The 22,715-nt window shown below is 35.8% G+C and overlaps 1 protein-coding gene across 14 annotated transcripts in view; it reads right to left on the reverse strand.

The window, feature by feature from the left end:
* The window catches only part of Epha5 (EPH receptor A5), a 356,197-nt gene that overhangs the window by 16,705 nt on the left and 316,777 nt on the right, over positions 1-22,715 (reverse strand). For all 14 annotated transcript variants that reach the window (XM_006983822.4, XM_076546512.1, XM_076546513.1 and 11 more), the window contains 3 exons: positions 17,565-17,626; positions 13,409-13,618; positions 9,469-9,618 (listed from right to left, as the gene is read on the reverse strand). In XM_006983822.4, coding sequence (XP_006983884.1) covers positions 9,469-9,618; positions 13,409-13,618; positions 17,565-17,626 — 422 coding nt within the window. The remainder of the gene's footprint in view (positions 1-9,468; positions 9,619-13,408; positions 13,619-17,564; positions 17,627-22,715) is intronic.

Below are 22,715 nucleotides of genomic sequence, written 5' to 3' on the forward strand. Positions count from 1 at the left end.
TGTGAGTTCGAGGCCAGCCTGGGCTACCAAGTGAGCTCCAGGAAAGGCGCAAAGCTACACAGAGAAACCCTGTCTCGAAAAAAAAAAAAAAAAAAAAAACTAAATGATGAGGCTTTAGTGGTGATACACACCTTTAATCCCAACACTAGGGAGGCAAAGGCAGGTGGATCTCCGTGAGTTTGAGGTCAGCCTGGTCTACAGAGTGACTTGCAGGACAGCCAAGACTATGTAAAAAGACCTTGTCTCAAACAACAACAAAAACCAAAACAAAACTGAAATGGTGATGATGTTTAGCTGTAACCTTGGTGAAGGATGTTTTATGAAACTAATTGTCCAAAAATTGAACATGTTTTATTTATTCTTGCACTCTAGAATCAAATGATGATCACATTTTCTCTGAAATATCTTTTTTTCATAAAAGTTTATACAGTCACATTATCAAAGTACTAGCATGGCAATTTCATTTCAAAAGAGACTTTTGGATGGTAGATGATGGATAAGTCAAAGAATAAATTATCATAACTGTCTCATGTATCATTTAGTAATGTCAAGGTCTGACTATTTATTATTATCTTTGGATTTCTGTCAGGAATTTGAAATGACTATCTACTGGCACAGGCATTATAAATATTTATTTTAAACACATGTATAAGCATTAGTCCATTTGTGGGGATTAAAAAACATAATATTGTTGCTGATATCAAAATATTTATAAAGAGGAAATATTTGTTTGTATTATTAAACACTATAATGGCCTTTTAATTCATTTATGAAAATATCCTTCATTATTAAGGAATATATTTCTCAAAAACACTACAAATTACCTCTAGCAAATTTAATTGTATCATACCCCAAATAATTTAGGTTTTGTTTAACAAATTGTAGAATAAAATCAGCAAAGGAACTTTTTAAAAACAATCTTCAGGGACTGATGGTAAGGCAACCCCTTCACAACAAAGGGGATGGCATGTGATCCAATGTGGTGCAGGTAGGAAGAGGAAACTATACATTTACAAAGTGTTTATGACTAAGAAGTGTAGGGAAAAGGAGATCAGAGCTCAAACTATTTCAAGCCTATTATGTTGAAAATTAATTTCTGTTTTCTTAAAGTAAACAAATCTATGAAGGAAGTAAATATTATGAGATTTAACTTGGGATTTCTTTTTATGTATGGTGAGTGGGGACAGACAGATAACAATATGTATGAATCCAGCTGGAACAGAGGAAACTTTGGGGAGATAAAGTGCAGGATTATGAGCACTTGATCTCAACGAGGTTATTCTAGTTTCTATCTACCAAAGAAAATAATAAAAAGTATTCTAAGAAGCACAAAGTGCAGCTAGAAAAATGTAAGTGCTCAAGGATTGTGAAAGTGTCTGAAAATAATTGTAATATTTCAGAGAAGTAGCCTAAGCAACCTTCTACCTTAGTTAGCCCATCTAACTTCCAAATAACACAGAAATCAAAAGGCAAACTATGCAAGAAATTATTTTCAACAAATGTAATAAAGCTGATGCCACTATAAGCAAAAACATCTTAGAAAATAAAAACAATAGATTCAAAAATAACTCCCAATTAATGTTTTGAAAAGAAAATGAGCTGGGCGGTGGCGGCACACGCCTTTAATCCCAGAATTTGGGAGGCAGAGCCAGGTGGATCTTTGTGAGTATGAGGCCAGCCTGGTCTACAGAGCAAGATCCAGGAAAGGCACAAAGCTACACAGAGAAAGCCTGTCCCGAAAAGACAAAAAAAAAAAAAAAAAAAAAAAAAAAAAAAAAAAAAAAAAGAAAGAAAGAAAGAAAGAAAAGAAAATGAGAAGAAAAAAAAGCCAAATGTGACAAAAGATACATTCACAGTACCATTTGTCCTTATATCTGAATGGGACTTTATTTATTTACTTGCTTGTTTTTTCCTTTCATTTTTCATAAGACACTACTACTGTCTTTAGTACCCTAAATGGCCAACATAGAAGTCTAAGGAAACAGCTTAAATCATTTAAATTTTATATATTCAGTACATTTCTACTCCAAACTTAATCTAATTTGTAGCCTGATGTTCTTTCAAAGTTTTCAATTAATTCTAGTTACTTTAGTATATATGTATAGCAGTGATGATAACTAAAGAGGTCACAGATTTAAGAATGAGTATGTGGGGACATAGGTGGAGTTGGAGGGCAAAAAGGGAGGTGTAAATGATATAAATATAGTACTCATTTATAAAATTCCAAAAATAGTATGCAAAACTTAAATTAAAATATTTTTCTACTCAGTGTCTAGTCTTTATATAGAATTGTGAACTGGATAATTGAAATTAATTCCTTGGTTTTAATGTTAAGTACAATGGTTTTGTCTATGTACTTTGTATCCTAGAGGTTCATGGGGTGGAAACTACCTTCACTGTCATAGTTTACTAGATGAATCTATAGGAGACGAAATCTCGTGGAAGATAATTATGTCAGAATGCTTCATCTGTGGTAGACTAGTGCACTTGTAATTGGTCTGAGTTATTCTCCAGGTTTCCCGGTTTCTCTCCTAAGCTTTGAGGCATCCAGGGGGTTGTATATCAAATGATCTGGCAGCATGTTGTATGGACTTTTCAGCCTCTAAAATCTTGAAATAAATAAATGTATATTCTTTACTTGTTGTGGCAGTTTGAATGATAATGGCCTCATAGGCTTATAGGCTTGAAATATTAAGGCCCCAGTTGGAGAAATGATTTAGAATGGATTAGAGTGGGGGTAAGGTTGTTAGAGGAGGCGTGTCACTGGGAGCATCCCTTTAAGGCTTCAAAAGCCTCAGGCCCTTGCCAATGGGACGTCTGCTTCTTGCTTATGGATCAAGATGTGAGCTCTCAGCCTTGAGTCTAGCCACCTGCCACCATGCTTTTGCTCTGCTATCATAAACTCTCACCTGGAACCATAAGCACAATTCAGGTATTTCTTTTATAAGAAATACCTTAGTCCTGATCCTACCGCCAGGGGGCCTCATGCAGAGGGCCTACTCCAGTCCCATGGAGGTTCCACAGCTGTTGGTCTAAAGTTCGTGAGTTCCCATTAGCTCGGCATGAGCTGGATTTTTGGAGCCCACTACCTTTGGTGGGACACCTTGCACAGCCTTGATGCAGGGGGAGGGATTTGGACCTGCCTCAAATGAATGTACCAAGCTCTGCTGACTCCACATTGGAGACCTTATCTTGTGAGAGGAGGGAATAGGGAATGCATTGGGGGAGGGGGCAGGGGGGGCAAAGGAAAGAGAACAGGATCTGTGGGTGGTATGCAAAATGAATAAAAACATTCTTAATGAAAAAATAAAAGAAATTCCTTGGATGCCTTAGTCATTTGCCATGGTCATGGGATTTTATCAAAGCAATTGAAAAGTAACTAACAAAGAAGTTTGAACCTGGAAGTGGGCTATTGTGTAACAGGCCTGATCATATTGCTCCTGATGGAATGTGAAGACTGAGACGTTTAGACTCGAAAAGTGGTTGATTGGTATAAGTGAAGTAAATGGGCCATCTTGATAGGATTTTGAAAGACACTAGTGCTGAGAACTATGTGGACTATGGAGGTCTGACTCTAGCGGTTTCAGTGAAGAACAAAATTAGTGAGTCGTCTAGAGATCATTCTCATGATATTTCAGCAAATAATGTGGGTGATTTCTGCCCTCTAAGAACTTGTCCATGATCAAGGCTAAATTTTGTGAGTTACGGACTAATTTCTTTGAAGGACACATCATGAGACCCTAACTTGGACTCCACCATGTAAATATCATGCTAATACAGGATTACAACGAAAGAGAGCAAATAATGCAAAAAAGAAATACAAAATGTACAGTTTGAAGAACAAAAGGGTACCAGGAAGTTTACTGTTAGAGTCACTGCTAATGATGGAAGAGATAAGAAGGCTAAGAGGCCTGATCTAAATTGGAAAAAAGGGAAGGACACCATCAGAGCAAGACTCTACTCAACTTTGCTTCAACCAGTGAAAGCAAAATGGCATAAGAAATTTTCTGCTCCTAAAAAACTAGTCAAAGTTTCTATAAATGTAATTTAAGAGGGCTGCCATACCCTCCAAATTTGTTGCCAAACTTGGCAGTGTTGTCCTCTTAATTCTGTCCTTTGAATCATGAAAGATATAGGAGTAAAGGAACCCTCGTTCTCAGATAACTGCTGTGGCCAGGCAATGTGTAGCAGGGCAGTTGCAGCATAAATGTTCTGAGAAGGATAAGGCCCTCCCTGCAGGCCATTGCATAAAGATGCAAAAATGAAGCCTGCATTTTACTGGAGACCCCAAGATTTTGGGCATACCAGAGCCACTAGGCATCTGACAATGAAATCCTACACAGAGAGTAGACTCAGCTAGAGAGATGCATTTTGAAGACAGTAAAGCTTCAAAGGTAGAGCCATCTTAATGATTTAACATTGGATATGGAAATATAGGATTTGGAGTTTGTCCTGCTATATCTTAGTCTTGCTAAGAGGTGCACTACTTCCTCTCTATGGCCTCACTCTTCCCTTTTGGAATGGTAATGTCTGTTCTATGCTAGTATTTATTGGAAGCATGCAATTTGCCTTTTGATTTTAAAGGAGGCATTGTCACTGGGAATTTAGGGAAGGCTTTGAGGCTTCAAAAGACCCCTTCCATTCCCAGTGTGTATTTTTGATTCCTGTTTGTGGTTTAAGACATGGGCTGTCATCTGCTGCTCCAGCCAATGTGTTTACTGATTGCTGCCCAGCAAGGATGAACCCTTAACCCTATGAAATTAGAAACCCAATTAAATGTTTTCATTTATAAGTTTCCCTGGTCTTGGTGTTTTATAACAATAATAGAAAAATAACCAAAGTATATGTATATTAACTTACATTAAGTATTCTGCTTTGACAAAACAGAATTCACTAAGACAGCATGTTATTTATTGTGATTTATGATATCTATTATGCCACATACATGCATATATATATACACACAAAATACTCATATCAAAAACTGAAAGAAGTATAGAATTGTAATAGATGTGCACCCAATACAAAATAAGCTGATGTACTTTAAGGTTTGATATTCATGTGGCCTCTTAAGGAAGTTGTAACATGTCAAAAGTAGTAATAAATCTTTTGGATTGTCACTTGAAAAATTAAAAATAAAATGCATAGAAAATGAACTGCCTAAGAAATGACAAAATAAACCACACAGAAAAGTGAAAACCAGATTACTATAATGACTGAACTATTTTTTGAATTTATGTGCTTGGTGGAATATATGTATTCATATATTCAGTAATACTAGAGAATGACACTATCTCTAAATATAAAGGTGTTATGTAATAGAATATTAAATTTGTTTTTTATTTTGTGTTACAAAAAGTGTTGACACTTAAAATCTTTTCTACGAACAAAGTAGCTTCTACTGACTACAGGATGTTCTCAACACTTCCAAGTTCATCATCTCTTGTTTCCCTAAAATCATCTGACTCATTCATGATTATTTTTACTATTTATTGTGACTCCTTTTTGTCTGTAATGGCAGCAGCAATCCTGAATCAAAAGAAGTTGATTAAATTTTGTCTCTCTGGCGTACAGCAAGGTCTCTTCTGTGAGACTTAGAGTATGCTCTATGAATGATAAGGTTAGATCTCGTGATACTAAAAAGCTCCTTCTGGGTCAGATCTTATCAGGAATGTGGATATCAAGGGATATAACTGTTAACACCGGGGAATCAGCAGTGTAACTTTGTTCTGTGAGACTGCTTTTTCTGTCAGTGAAAGTCAGTGATTATTGAGTTCAGTTAGTCTGCTTTGTTGTTTATGTCAAATTTAGTTAGAAGTTGAGGATTAACATATTTAGTGTAGTATTCAGAAACAAAATGTCACTGACAACTAAAACCTCAATAAATAACACATCATGCACTCTACATTGTTCTAGAGGGTGCTTTCCAGAAAGATTTGCAGTTAGCTGATCATTTGTTTTAAGCTTCATATAAATTAACAAATCTTGCCAAAACTATTAGTTTTTCTTCTTATATTATACTTGAAGATAAAACATTGGCATTTCTTTCCTTTAATTTTGTTGAAACATTGTCTAGAAAAGGATGAAACCCCTGAAGTGATTTCAAATGGTAAAATAAAAGGGAATAAAGAATAATGATAAGAATAACAAAGATAATAGTTAGTGACAAAAACATTAGATTATGCTACAACCCACAATAAGTTATCAATGATCAAAGAGAATTAGAAAACAAAAAGAGTAGAATGAGGAAGATACAGATAGCTAGAGATCACAACAGGGAGATGAGAATGATTAGCAGATATTCCTTAAATCCTTCAACTTCCTGTGCCTATGTCTTTTCCCACACAAGTATAGTGTCCACCCATACAAAGCACTGTTACGGATTCACTCGTCTAATTGTGCAGCTAGCCAGGGGGACCTAAGCACACAGGTTGCCAGTTAAGGTACAATGAGTGAAGCTTGTTTTTACACTATGGTACTTGGCAGCGTCCCAGGTTCCTATTGTTATGATAGCACAGAATGGCCAAAAGGAACTTTGTGAGAGAAAGGTCTAGTTCAGCTTAAAGTCTACAGTCCATTATTGAGGAAAGTCAGGGCAGGAACTCAAGGCAGGAACTTGGAGGCAGGGACTGAAGTGGCCATGGAAGAAGGCTCCTTACTGGCCCGAACATCATGGCTTTCTCAGTCTGCTTTCTTTTACACTCCAGGACCACCTAGCTCGGGCTGCCACCATTCACAATGTGCTGGGCCCTCCCAGATCAATCACCAATTAAGAAAATGCTCCAGAGTCCTGACTAACAGCCAATCTACAGACACATTTTTAAAAGTTGTTCTCTGTCCTCAGATGTCCTTGACTTAGCTTAGGTCAAGTTGACTAAAAGAACTAGTGGGTTCAGCAAATAACATCAGCTTTCGGCTAGCCTGCTGGGCTTAGGTGGAAGATGAGAGACTTGTGGAGAAAAGCAAAACTGTACTAGGATAGACTTCTTGTCTTGGTACCAAAGACAAGTTTAGACAATGTCCACAGAAGCACGCAACAACATTCATCTATCGTCAGTCTTAATGTTTGATCCATGACTTCACTTGGTACAATTTTAACTGTACCTTGTGACGATTTTAACTGTAACTCATATAATTGCCAATACTTGATAGGTATTGATTGAACAATCCCTTGCACAGCTAGGAAAGACTAATGGATCAGAAGTCAAAATACCTCAGTAGTGGGCTGAAACTACCTCTGGAGGCTGGCAAATGAGAAAACCATATTTCTATCAAAAGAAACAGATAAACGGTATGGATTGCCATTTGAGGGATTTGTGACAGGACAGAAAAAAATGAGCATTGATATAAATTAAAGCAGAACTGTAGTGTTACAAAGGTGATGTGAGCATATGGTATTTATGTGAAAAAGAAACCATAGAAAACAAGGCATAGTCTAGACTTGTTCAATCCAAATTAATCACTATCTATTGAATTGAATATTTCATGACTCATTCATTTAGAAGAGTGATATAGTTGGCACATAAAAAGCAGAAGTACGTAATAATTCAATTTCTGTAAACCATAGCAATTGCTATAAATCATATATTTTAAAAACGATGAGAATTGTGTTGATATATCTACTATAAATTTTATTATTTTGTGACAACAAGAAAATCACTGAGCTTCTCTAGGCTCCAGTTCTCCACTATAAAAGACAAATAATGACATCTCTTTCATGTGTTAGTTATACATATATAAATACAATCTTAAAAATATTTGTAATATAAATTGCATGTATAGACACATACACATATTTCAGAAATTGAATGACATTTTTATGTTGTTTCATCTTTTAATGCTCAAGTTTGAACCCCTTAGACCTGCTGCTCTTCCAGTTGTAGAGAAGTCTAAGTCAGTACTAGCTTTCTCAAGACAAGTGAGTTGGTGCAAAATAGACCAACTATAGTCATTGTAGGTGACCACAGAGAACTCATGAATGTAATCTGCTGCAATCAGAGAAAACTTCTGAGAAGGACATTTAGGGAAAGCTGAGATGTTCCTCTAGCTACCCACTTATGGAAAATGAAGAAAGTAGACTGGTCAACACAGCCTGGGAAAACAATTCCAAAACAGGAGCAATAGAGTGCCTCTAGCAATTCGGCTTTCCTTTGTAAGGGAAACACACATGGTGAAGTAAGAGGACAGAAATGGACAGCAAGAGAAAGGAGCTTTAGGAAGTCAGCCAGACTCCATTGTCCTCCTTGTCCTTTCCAGAAAACTCCATCAAGTGTCTTTGTAGAATGTAGACACATACCTCAAATAATAGGTATTAATGTGCACTGATTTCCAGTTGCTTTTTTATAACAGGTGTCAACAACTCATCATTAAAAATCAAATTTGTCCCCAGTGTTTTGTTTCTCTACTTAGGCAAACCTGACCAATCCAAGTACAGATTTTGGTAGAGGAAAAGGAACAAATATTTGACCATGTCTGCCTGTTAATAATTTGCATAACTTGAGTTGCCATGGCTCACAGTTGGGGCATATACTTTGAAATGCACCTGAGATGTAGTTTTGGCTGAACTTTGAAAATCAGAGTTAATTGCTTATATGGAATTGTCAATGTAAACAAAGTGAGCTGCAAACTCATAGTATCTGCCTATGGGCTTCTGAGAGAATGCATGGGGAACAAGGTGCTATAGAGTTAGGATATAAGAAATAATTGGAGAAAGAAAAAACTGTTTCCAGTAAGTATATTGTTGTTAAGAATTTTCAGTACACTAGATTTAAAAAGAAACAATGAGCTTGGATTCATTGGTAAAGGGTAAATGGCACACCTTGAACGTTCAATACATCCTAGCTACTTTTATAATTATTTTCAGAAAAAAATTTTCAAATTTTAATATGATCCAGATACAAAGAGGATGTATTAAATATTAATGATGGAAAATGATCAAAGCAAAGACCATAGTTCTGTCTTAGGCATCATAACATAAGCATTTGAACTTGGAGGAAAGAAAATTCTTTAATGGTTCCTTTCCTGTTAGAATTATATAATTCTAAACATTAATTATATTTTTACTGTTAGTATATTCACTTCTATGAATTATAAATGTGATATAACTCATCTCATATTTCAAAGAATCAAATTCAGCATACATTCTTAGATGGTTGTTCCTTCTTTATCATTGAGTACAATACTGACATAAACTGAGTGGAACAACACTATGGAACAGCTAAGTCTACTCTTGGCAAGGGACTCAAGTTTTTCCTAACTGTAACTTATGTTACTCTACCCTAATTCATTTTTAGCTCTCACTTAAAGATTATTTCCATAGCAACAAATGTACCAAAAGGTAAACAAAGTATTTTATATTTTCCAAGTAAATGCCATTTTCAACAATTTAAAAACTCTGTAAGAATCTGGACTCAGAGAACAAAGCATTTCATTTTCAACTTTAGGGAGAAAGAGTATCTCTGTACTTACATCCTGATTGGTCATCTCCCAGTAGGGTCTCTCTCCATAAGACACAACTTCCCACATTACAATTCCGTAGCTCCAGACATCACTGGCAGAGGTGAATTTTCGAAAAGCTATTGCTTCTGGGGCAGTCCATCTGATTGGAATTTTGCCTCCCTAAAATTAAAAGCACATGCACATGTATATATATATTCTACATATTTATACATATATAATGTACATATTATATATGTATATATTCCAGCATACTTCAAGGGCATCTAGGGATACTGCGGCTTCTTTAAGAAGATCTAGAAAGAGATGTAACATTTTTAAGTTAATCTGTTTGACAGCATGCAGTCTCTTTTCACATCTCCCAGCCCATGAGCACTTGTAGACTAACAACTAATTGGCTGTCGGGAAGGTTTCTGCTATAAATTCTGTTTGACTTTTGGAAGGCATACGGGACCTACATCTCAATTATAGTGCTCAGGATGGCAGGACTGATTAGGGGAGGGCGGCACTCTAGCACATCAATAAGGTGTACACTCAGCATTGTAAAAGAAAAGGACTCAAATACCGTACGTGATTTTTTTTTTAAAAATACAGAATTATAAGTGGAATGTCTAGGTTGTTAAATGAAACCCTGGGAAGTTTCACAGTTTATAAGACAAGCAGGAAAATTCTACATGCTAAAAGCTAAAAGATATCTTTCCCTCAACATTGTTTTATTTCTGGAAGGCTTGATTTTCCCCCTCTTAGCTTAATGGCATACTTTTGTGTTTGTTCATTTAGAATATTGAACCTAAGAAATGCTATTGTTTAGCTGAACTAATCAAAAGATTATAGGGTACTCAAAAAATAACATTTCATAGTTATTTTCCCATGTACTCACTAATATATATTAAGAGACAGATATTCTTATTAAAAAGGCTACTTCATATCTACCCATTTTATAGAAAAGAATATTTAAAAATTAGAATATGAAGTAAAAGACAAATTTCCATTAAAAAGGAAGCCTTCAAGATACACGAGAAAATAAGTTTCATGTCAGGATTGAAATTTGGGAAAGGATAAAACTTAGGCTTAATCTTTTTATACACACACACAAACACATGCACACATATGGTAATATATTTGGAATATTTTTGGAAATTGTTTTGCCTAATAAATACATATAAAACATTGCATCATACAGAATTGTAATATGCTTGTCTTAATGTTCTTCATTTTCATTTGTATTTAGATTTATTTTAAATTATGTGTATATGTGTGGAGGGTTCACATGAGTGTGTGTGTGTGTGTGTGTGTGTGTGTGTGTGTGTGTGTGTGTGTGTGTGTTTGTGTGTGTGTGTGTGTGTGTGCAGAGGCTTCCAGCTCTTCTGGAGCTAGAGTTACAGGTTGTTTAAGTTTCCTGATATGCTGTTAGGAACCTAACTCAAGTTCTTTAAGAGTGATGTATGTGCTCTTAACCGAGCCATCTCTTGAGGGCCTTGGCTAAATTTTTTACTTCTTTATTCTTAAAACAGAATCTTGCTTTGTAGCTTAGGCTGGCCTTGAACTCATGGTTCCCAGCAATCCAATTGTCTCAGTATCCTGAGTGTTGGGGTTAGAGGAGAATTGTTTTGTTCTTCAACATGTGACTAAATTGCCTTTTCCAAATTGTAGTTTATTGATTCTTCTGAACTTCATCTCTGAATTGTTCTCCTGTTCACTGGAACAATGAGTGTATCACTAACTACTGAGGCTCATTTACCTGATTAGTTCTTTTTTTTTTTTTTTGTTTTTTTTTTTTTTTTTTTTTTGGTTTTTCGAGACAGGGTTTCTCTGCATAGCTTTGCGCCTTTCCTGGAACTCACTTGGTAGCCCAGGCTGGCCTCGAACTCACAGAGATCCACCTGGCTCTGCCTCCCGAGTGCTGGGATTAAAGGCGTGCGCCACCACCGCCCGGCTTCTGATTAGTTCTTATTACATATATTTTCTACAAACTGCTTCCATACACCATTTATAGAAGGGAACCTTCAAAGTGTCAAGATCACTGGCCCTTCTGCTGGTGCTGCAGCATAACGCAGTGGCAAGGGCCTTGGAAAATGTACTTCTTATTTACCTAAGACACCCACCCATCACAGCAGCAATAGACTTTCCATAACCTCAATCTTGCTTAGGCCAACTTTATTAAGTGCAATTCTAAACCCAGAAGAATTCTTAATTGAGGTTTTATTAATGAAATGGTAGTAATATTTATATGTAGGAGAGTAGAAATATCTCATCAATTAATTCGTTGATTTAATGAGATGACCTCTGGAAGTCTTTGTTTGCTTAAATAAATTACTCTTGCTCTGCAGCATACTACAAATGCCCCCAAATCCATGTGCCACAAGTCACAGTTGTCCAAATGGAACAAACTGACCTTATAATATAATAAAGAACTTTTCATTATACTATCAGTTTTACAGTAGAATTTAATAAGGAGACATATAATATATAGATTGCAATTTAAAAATTAGAGGTGACAAAAGTGTTATTCTGTATTGGAACAAAATTAGTTCATTTTCCAGTGAAGGAATATATAACAAATCTCCATATCAACAATAATTTTGAAGTTGAGGATATACAAGTTGATAATATTGAAAATATTTAGAATATCCCAAAACTTATTAAAAGATTTTTATAATGCAATTAAAATTTCAATTTTAATTCAAATTAAATTAAATTAAAATTTTAAAATTGTAAAGCAAATAGTCTGTTTGCAAATTTCTTTTATAACAATAGTCACCATTTCCCTTAGCTAATTTTATACTACATTATTTCAGGAAAAAAATTAGTTTGCTGTAAGCTGTATATTTATGATAGCTATTACACTGTAAGTAGTAACCAGTTTTCCATAGACTTAGGTTCAATAGCTCTTATACTTTGTAAATCAAGCAGTGAGATACTTCAATACCTCCAGAAAATCAAAACTTTAAAAAATGGAACTGTCTTTCCCACAACTTAAACTCTTGAGATGAAGAATAAAATACTTTTTAATTTATTTCACAATTGAAGACACTATAGTATAGATAAGATAAATTTCCCACTAATATTATCTATACATGTTTATATGTGCGTACAACACTCATTCTTCATATACACAACATATAAACATACATATTTTAATGTAAAAATTCTGTATTTCACTCTTCTTTTACTTTTAAATATGTTATAACACACACACACACACACACACACACACACACACACACACACACACACACAATGCATCCAATATGAACTCAGAATTTCTGTTCCTGGCATCTGTCCTAGTTAGGGCTACTATTGCCAGGACAAAACACCATGACCAAAACAACTTGGAGAGGAAAGGGTCTATTTGGCTTATGCTTCCACATCGCTGGTCACTGTTGAAGGAAATCAGGACAGGAACTCAAACAGGGCAGGAACCTGGGGGCAGGAGTTGATGCACAGGCCATGGAGGGGTGCTGCTTACTGACTTGTTCCTCATTTGTTACTCAGCCTGCTTTCTATAGAACCCAGGATTTCCAGCTCAGGGATGGCCTTACCCACAATGGCCTGCCCCTCCCAAGAATCACTAGTTTTAAAGATGCCCTATAGGCTTGCCTAAAATCCAATCTTATGGAGGAGGCACTTTCTCAGTTGAGGCTCCTGCCACTCCGGTGACTCCAGTTTGTGTTAATTTGATATAAATCTAGCCAGCACGGTATCCTTAAAAATAATTAAATTACTGGGACTAGAAAGGTAAATATTTTCAATATCTAAGTTTCATATTTGAATCTGCTGGTACTAAAAGGTGTAGAATTGGATTTTCTATTTTATCCCCTTTTCTTTCATGTTTTCTCTGTCTCCTCTTGGATTTGTTGGAGGAATGCCCTTTTTGCTACTTCTTTTAACATCTTTAAAAATTCAGCACCTCTAGTCTAGTGTGTGAGAAATGCATTCTGTTAGATCTTACCCTTGTGGTGTAGGCTGCCTCAGGATCATCTTCCAGTACCCTAGAAAGCCCAAAGTCAGACACTTTGCACACAAGGTTACTGTTGATTAAGATGTTTCTAGCAGCAAGGTCTCTATGCACGTAGCCCATGTCAGAAAGGTACTTCATTCCTGCAGCGATGCCTCTCAGCATGCCAACAAGCTGAATCACAGTGAACTGCCCATCGTTTTTCTGCAAAGACAGAGCAACATTAGACGAGCTGTACGATTCACAGGAGGAAAATTTGGAAAAAGCCTTCTTTCATTTTTCAAATTACTGTTAGCACCTTTCAAAATGCAAATGCAATACCTACTCACAGAGGATGGAAAACGTTAGAAACCACAAACTTAACTGATTATGCAGATTGTATCAAATCAGGCAAAGACTTTGAAAGACCTTCAAAAATCTCATGCATCACACATACACACACAGACATGCACACATACAAAGAGAGGCTCTTCAGAATGAGGGTTTCAGTGGAAGAAGAAAGAGGGAGGAAATAGCTTAATAGGATGTGTAAAATACTAAAATTCATTATATACATATTTGAAACCATCAAAGAATACAAACAAATAAATAATGTTTTAAGTATCTTCTGAACATAGCTGTCAACAAAAAAATGTATAGAACTTACACAATCATGTTAGAACATGATTGGGGATATAATTTCCCAACATGTTTTTTCATAGTTGTATAATATATGTTTTAACGTGTCCCAACATGTTTTAACATGGTTCTGTAGAAATATATGTTCAAGGCAAAGGCACTAGTATGTTTCCTATAAGAAGTTGTGTGTAATGGAAAAATAACTTCAGGAAAAAGAAATGGAAATAGCCCTAAGATAACAAAAACATGTTCTTGGCAGTGTCCAGTGATGGGGGAATATCTTTTTGTATGCTGTCAAAATATGTTGCTCTGATTAGTTGATAAATAAAGCTGTTTGGCCAATGGTGAGGTAGAATAGGGTTAGGCGGGACATTCTAACTTGAGAGGAGGAAGGAGAAAGGAAAAACAGAGGAGCCACTGCCAGCAGCCGCTATGAGAAGCAAGATGTAAAAGTATTGGTAAGCTATGAGCCACGTGGCAACTTATAGATTAATCAAAATGGGTTAATTTAAGATATAAGAACTAGATAGCAAGAAGCCTGTCATGGCCATACAGTTTATAAGTAATATAAGCTTCTGGGTCTTAGTGGACCCAGGAAAACTTCAGCTACAGTGCCTTCTTCATCGCTAATACTCAAGAAGAGGTTGATGATGGGTTGTTCATGAAACAATTTATTAGAGTCATGCTATCTTTTGATAAGAATCTGATATGCAGCCGGGTGGTGGTGGTGCATGCCTTTAATCCCAGCACTCAGGAGGCAGAGGCAGGCAGATCTTTGTGAGTTTGAGGCCAGCCTGGTCTACAGAGTTAGATCCAGGAAAGGTACAAAGCTACACAGAGAAACCTGTCTTGAAAAAAAAAAAAGAATTTGATATGCAATCAGTAATTATTAATCAGCATAAGCCAGAAATGTTTATTGTAACTGACATAAAGAAGGTACACAAAAAACAATACATCATTGTGTCTTTTATTCAAGAGGCAACATTTTGGGTCTTGGCTTGATAATATCTCTCTTAGTATGTGTCTCTATAACATCAATAATTACTTGAAAGCCTAAGTTGTAAGAATTTATGTTTTGTTCAATTGAAAATACTATTAATTATTTAATATATATATATATATATATATATATATATATATATATATTGGTTTTTTGAGACAGGGTTTCTCTGTGTAGCTTTGCACCTTTCCTGGAACTCGCTTTGGAGACCAGGCTGGCCTCGAACTCACAGAGATCCGCCTGCCTCTGCCTCCCGAGTGCTGGGATTAAAGGCGTGCGACACCATAGCCCGGCAATATTATTTTAATATATATTACTTACTTCTCTATGTAGACTATGCTGACCTTGAACTCATAGAGATTTTCCTGCCTTTATCTCCCAAATGATACCATTAATGGTTTGTCCCAACACACTCAGTTGTGCTCAGTTTACATTTTATATTCTTATAGTGTTAGAGATTGAGTGCCACTAATGACTTCAAATAAATTCTTTTTTTTCTAATAATAAAAGTAATAAGTCCATATTTAAATTTTATAGAATAGTGTGTAAAGAAGACACAGGTCATTCATAGTTGCACACATAATAACATGTGTTATTCCCTAATAATAACAGTTTTAATTACTTCTTTTATTTTTTATATAGGCTGTTCTTTTATTACTCATGTGTCAACATATTTTCTTTATCTGCATTATTTACTTAATAGTTCTAAACACATGGTATGCATAACTTTGCATGCTGTATTGTACCTCATATTACAGACTATTAAAAGCAGTAAATGTCATTTAAAATAATCCCATGTTGCTGCCTTTTCATGCATTATAGCTTCTTTATTTATTGTCAGACACCAGAGGAATTTGCTCATTGCTCCAACCTAGTTCCAACCTTGGCTAACACTGAGTATACTTTGAGGTAATTTACAAAAAGCTATCTGATAGACTTATTGGGGGTAAACATGAAGTGGCCAGAGGAAATACAGGAGTTTCTGCAGGGTAGATGAAAGCAGGGATAATTACTGAGCACTGAATGGGAAAATATCAACAGTTCTTGGAAGTCTGTTGTTTTTGTCAAAGACATTAAATGTAATAAAGTTAAATGAACTCATAAAGCTTAACTAATAGCTTGAATTACTTTGAATAAAGTGATGATACAACTCTAAGAGACTGGAAAACCTGCAAATGCAGAGAAGTGAACTGGCAATAGGCAGGCACATTGCTGCAGGTTGGAGATTAAAATAGAAAATTTACATAGTAATGGGACACTACTGTGGTCCCTGCACAGGCCCCTTTCAAAGTTATCATCAATTTCATAACAGCACCTTACCTCATCAGAAGCAGCACTCACTACATTGAACTTACAACATCCAGACTATAAATTACTCATATATGAAAATGTTACATTATTTTACACAAACTCTTTAGAAATTGTCCATGTTTAAAACTGGGAGGTAAGCATAGAACTCTTTTATTCCTGAAACCCAGAACACCTGATAATATTGGCTATATTCTCAGGTTGATGGTTTTTCTGTTGACACTCCCTTAAGAGGGGCCATAATGCTTATAGACTCCAGTTTGATATCTTCACTTATTATCTGCATAGACATTTGAGACACATTTTCTCTGTCCATTAATATGCACATAAAAATTGAGTAAAGCTATATCACCCCCTCCAGGACAAGGAGCGAAATGAAAGACGGGGCAAAACGAATGTAAGAGTTGAAGGGTGAGAGGCAGTGCCATGAAATTCTGTCTTTGAACGTGGGTATGGGCACAGCCCTCACTGCAGCTGTGGCCATCTTCACAGAACCTACACAACATGGCATTACTCAATATTCTATGAATGTTGGGGGAGAGTCTCAACAAACCCTCTTCCCTCCCTGAGGCCATTACTGATTGTTGGAAAAGCAAGCACTGCTCTCTTCCGTGCTGAAGCCCTGGCAGGTTGTTCATGATCTAGTAAGTTTGCCTCCTCTGATTACTCAAGCTACACTAATTGAACACAGTGGTCACACATACACACACACACACACACACACACACACACACACACACACACGACAGAAAATTAGGAGCAGAACTTGCTGGTAAGAAGAAAACGTTCAGCAGAAGTGAATGGAGGTTAAGAGAAGGTAATGGGGGTGAATATGATTAAAAAAATTGTACATGTATGAAACTGTCAGGATAAATAAAATATTTCATAATTTTGAGTATTTGCATAGTTTTTCTTTCATTTTCTTTCTTCCTTATCTCCTTTCATTTCTTTTTTTCCTTTATTCATCTCTATTTCCATTTTATGTAAAGCATTTACTTAAATAAAATAACAGGGCCTTTTACTTGGATGTATAAATTTTCTGAAAAAAAAACATACCTTCCAAATATCAGTTTATTGGGGAGTATAAAATGGTGCTGTCTAATTTTTTTTGAATCCATTTAAAACTTTACCATTAAGGTTGCTCAGTTTTAGTCTCAATCCACAGGCACAGTAGCAATAAATACCAATGTGGCAATAGATAGCTAAAGGAAAGCCGAATCTTACCTTTAAAAATGTGTCCAAGGAGCCGTTCTCCATGTACTCTGTCACTATCATCACAGGTTTACCTGGAAAGAACCAGAGTGGTGTAAAGTGTGCTCAGAGAGTGCTACATTCTTGGGTAATTCATTTATTAATTCATCTATTTTCATAAACTAAGTTTTGATTGGGTTTGTCCCACACCTTCAACACTCCCAGATACTCCCACTTCCTGCCACACACAGCTTTGTGTTCTTTCTCTCTCTTCAAACAACAACAACAACCCATATCTAGGAGATATAAACCAGACATTTTAATAGTCTCAATATGGGTGTGTGTAAGATTGTAGTATTGTGAGTGTACACATACATATTCATTTCATTAGTAAATATGTTATTTATTAATATAAAAGCATTTGGATGCATGTATATATATGCATATATATATACGTGTGTGTGTATGTGTGTGTGTGTGTGTGTAAATGTGTGGAAGAGAGCATGATTCATGTATGTAGTCTAGAAGTAAGAAGAATATCCATGTAACATGTCAACAATTCTATCTCTTTCTCACCTGAGGCAGGGTTGTCTTAGTATTGTTACTGTTGCTGTGATCAACAATCTTAGAGAGAAAACTAACATTGGCAAGAAAGAGTTTATTTGCTTTTATACATCCTGATCATAGTTCAACATGCAGAGAATCTATGACAAGAACTCAGTCAGGATCAGAGGCAGGAACTGTAGAAGAAAGGTGCTTACTGGCTTGCTCCCAGGCTCACATTCAGCTACCTTTTTTTTCTTATTTATTTTTTATTAAGAAATCTTTTATTCATTCCACATACCAACCACAGATCCCCCCCATCTCTCCTCCTGTACTTCCAGCCTTACCCCCTCAACCCCCCCCCCATTCCCACCTCCTCCTAATAGGTAAGGCCTCCTATGGGGAGTCAACAAAGCCTGGCACATTCAGGTGAGGCAGGTACAGGCCCCTCTCCCTGAATCAAGGCTGTGCTAGGTGTCCCACGCTAGGCAATGGGCTCAGCTACCTTTCTTATGCTTCCTAGGACCATGGCCAAGGAGTGACACCATTCACAGTATTTTCTCTCATGTCAATCAACAAGAAAAAAAACATAAAGACATGCCTATATTCCAAATTTCTTCCTCTCCAGTGACTCATCTTTGTGTTAGGTTGAAAAAAACTAACCATCATAAGAGTCTTGAGCTGAAGCAGAAGCTTGATGGACATGGTCACGACTGAATGGTCAGGAGGCTCCTAGGATCTGCCTGTCCTGCCCTCCAACACTGCAAGCCATTGCAGTCATACCCCACTTTTCACATGATTGCTAGGGACCTGAACTCAGGTACTTATTCTTATATATCATGTACTCATATTCACTGAGCCATGTCCTCAGCCCCAAGACATAATTTATTGAGATGACGATGGTTTAGTCTATGATACTATTAAATTAATGTTGAAACAGTGCAACTGATAGAATTACATTTAAGATAAGCACATACATTTGCCAAAATCAAAACTTACTCATGTGGAATAACAGTTGAAGTGTTAATTCTACTTCAATACAGATATTTATACGATATAGCAATAACATCCATCAAACCAAGTAGAACATACTTGTCTATCTGGAGGTCCTGAAAATGCTGATCTTGTCTAATTGCCCTATTTATGATAGCTTCTATACATACATCTTTTTCTGACTTTTAATTATTTTCCAAAGACTTGTGTGTCTCTATCATATGTGTCACATTTATCAATCTACTTTCCTCAATAGCCTCTTCCTATTTTCTCAAGTATGTCGAGGTTATATTAGAAATCAACACTTCTGGTGAAAGGGATTCACCTTCTTTAATGCCTGGTTTACAAAAGTGAATGCAGACTTCTCCACCCTGACTCTGAAGATAAGCTGTTAGGCTGATAGTTTTTGTTAACCTTAGAATGTTTAAATTCAGGTCTCAACTAGACTAGATTAAGGAAATTTAAAAAATCTGGAAAAGTAGTATTTTCGGTTTGTCATTCAGAGTATTTCAGAAGCGGGCATCGGGAGTCAGCTCTTAGTGTGTATTTTTACCAACAGAGCAGACACATAATGAGAAATGTCCTTTTCTATAAGGATTTAGACTGACATTCATGCTGCTTTGGGAATGAGAACTCTAGACCTGATACTACCTGAAACCTTCTCCAGTTAATGCTCGGTTACCTGGGGCAAATACTAGCTTCTTTTCTGATTTGGAGACCTCTTATTTAAAGGGCACAATGCGACCACTATCCAGGGCTTTCAGCTTCTGGATTATGGGACTACTCAGAAGCTATAAGTAATGTGAATTAATTTTGTGTAAACACACTACAAGCTTTATTTGACAATGGGAGAAATTTGACTAATATCACTATGATATGTTCTTGTACAAGTCTGTTATCTACTCCTGATTTTAACCTTTACACTGAGTTTAATCATGGCATCTATTTCACAGAACTGTGAGTTTCTATCAAGTCTATAGAATCTAAGAAATTTGTTTAGTTATTACCACTTAGAATTTTGCTACACAAGTTGATTAGTATTGTTTTATATATTTGATAAACTCTTTATCTCTGAATTAGTGTTTTTGCTAGATGCAAGCTCAGATAATAAATCCTATTGTATCCCAACAAAATTTTGGCATTTCTCACATAATATGCCTACACAACAATGAGAGTAAAAATAACGAAAATCTTTTTTGTATGATGAGAATGTAACTAAAACAACACTTTTAGAATTCCATAATAATCTCATTTTTAAAAAATATGTGTCATTTTATTCTACACTAAAAATATGTTGGGTAAAATTAGGCATTGATTTAAACTATTTGAGTTAAGATAAAGACACCTGACAACAAAATTACTTCTATATCAATTATTTATATTTCATATTTCATACATTTTATATTATTCACAGAAGTGAGCTTTAAACAACTATGAACAACATTGTAATTAACTTAATGACATTCTCAAGATGAGTCTTTCACTTAAGAATTGATGAGTTCAGGACACAGAATTAGAGCTTGCATATTTAAACACACCACACTATACAAAAATGCAAAGTTAGCTGCAGAAAATCTGACAGTCATATATGAAAAAATAATGTAGACAGAAAAGAATTCTTCATTTAAGGTATTTTAAAACTCACAATTTAGACTCATAAGATAGGACAGTTTAATTTTTCACTCAGATGATTATGCTCTTATGATGTACCTTAGTGGCAATATTCTTTCAATGGATTGTTACAAAGGCAGGCACATTTTCCTCATCCTCTTTAAAGTTTAACATTTTCATTTCTTAAAAACTTGATTTGACATCCATGCAGAAGGTATAATGAGAGATGACTAGCATCCAAGAGTGGGTACATGACATGCCCAGGAAACTTGTCAAAAAGAATTCATCAGGTTCAGACATGGACAAAGCTTTGTTTTCTATGTTTAAATCATAAAATTATAAGAAAGAAATAAAGGGCTATTGTTTTACAATTAGATTTCCAAGTCATAGTATTCAATACTCATGAAACAATCAACTGATGCTGGCCATGATGTGAGGAAAGAGAAATCTTTTTATGCTGCTGGTTAGAAATGAAAACTTATAAAACACTGTGGAAATCAGAATGGTATTTCCTCAAGAAACTAATAATTGAACAATGAAATGACCCAGTTCTACTACCTGATTTGAAGAATCCCAAGTCATACTAAAGAAAAACTTTCTCATATGTTATTGCCCTACCATTCATAATGACTAGGAGAGCCAGTCTTGATGTCTTTCAAGAGATTGGTACACAAAGAATATATGGTATCCACAATGAAATTTCCTTCAGATATAGACAAAAATTAAATTGTGACATTTGCAGGAAAAATGGGTAGAACTAGAAATCATCGTTAAATGAAATACCATAAGCCAGACTCACAAATAGAAATCTGTATAATTTCTCTCATACGTAGAACTTAGACTTAAAATTATGGTGTGTGTGTGTGTGTGTGTGTGTGTGTGTGTGTGTGTGTGTGTGTGTGTGTGTGTAGTCACAAGTCAAGAAAGAGAAGAATAGAAAGGGGCCTGTGAGAGCTGAAGAAGTGATGGATCATAGTTGAGGTGGCAGAAAGGAGAAAGGAAGAGGAAAGGGGGATACCTGCAACATGAGAAGAGAAGACAGGATCCCGGAGGAAAGAGAAAGTCAGCAAGAGGGGGCAGTGGGGGATAGAGCTGGGTAAAACCAAAAATAAATAAAAAAAACCCTAGATTTTCAGTGGTAATGTAAGTATAACATGGAGAAAATTTCATAAATATTTGCAGTTTGTGATCAAAAACAGAGAATTGCTTCTAATTTGAAATTTAATTAATGATAGTCATGGTCCCTTTTAATGGAAATCAAGCAAACACCAAGGTGGGAAAAATTCTGTTTGGGTCACTTTTGTCTTAGTCTGATACCACAGGGTCCAATTTCAATTTTTATTTTTATAAATCCCTTTTCTTTCAAGAATCCAAATTTCCCATTCTCCTTTGCGCCTGACTGAGAAATTGTTGAGTTACTAATATCAACGCTGTTTTCAGAATTTATACCAGTGAAGTATCTTGCTCTATAAGATGTATCCCTTATATTTGTCTGCTTTAGAAAGCAATGATTACCAGGGATGGTGCTTTCTCACCAAAAGGGAATATGCATGTACCTCTAACATTAGCTTGTTATCACACAATGTGAGAGTATGTCTATAAATTATATCTAAACTAGAGCTAAAGGAGTAGCTGCTAAATGCAAACCGTGATGAAACTAGGAAGCCTAATTTTCTGAAATCTACCCAAGTTTCCAGGAATCTTCCTTAGTTAGAGCCTTTGCCTTTAATCCACCTAATATATCCCTTCCCTTACAGACATCCATCCAGAGGGCTGTAATATGACAAACAGTTACAAGAACAGAATTCCTTCAGATGTCTATGGAACACAGACTCTGCTTTCCCTCATAGACAAGCATTAGTTCATAATTACGAACAGATACCATGATGATCACAGAAAAACACTGATCTATATCTGTTTTTAAATTATTGATACCATGACCTTATATTTGTGGAGCTTTTCTCGGTATCTACTCAAAACAGACTCAAGTTCTTCTCTCCTTATTATTTATTTTTCCTGTATACTTTTGCGTATTTT

Source organism: Peromyscus maniculatus, chromosome 10 (genome assembly GCF_049852395.1).
Source record: "Peromyscus maniculatus bairdii isolate BWxNUB_F1_BW_parent chromosome 10, HU_Pman_BW_mat_3.1, whole genome shotgun sequence".
In the NCBI taxonomy this organism is placed as follows: Eukaryota; Metazoa; Chordata; class Mammalia; order Rodentia; family Cricetidae; genus Peromyscus; species Peromyscus maniculatus.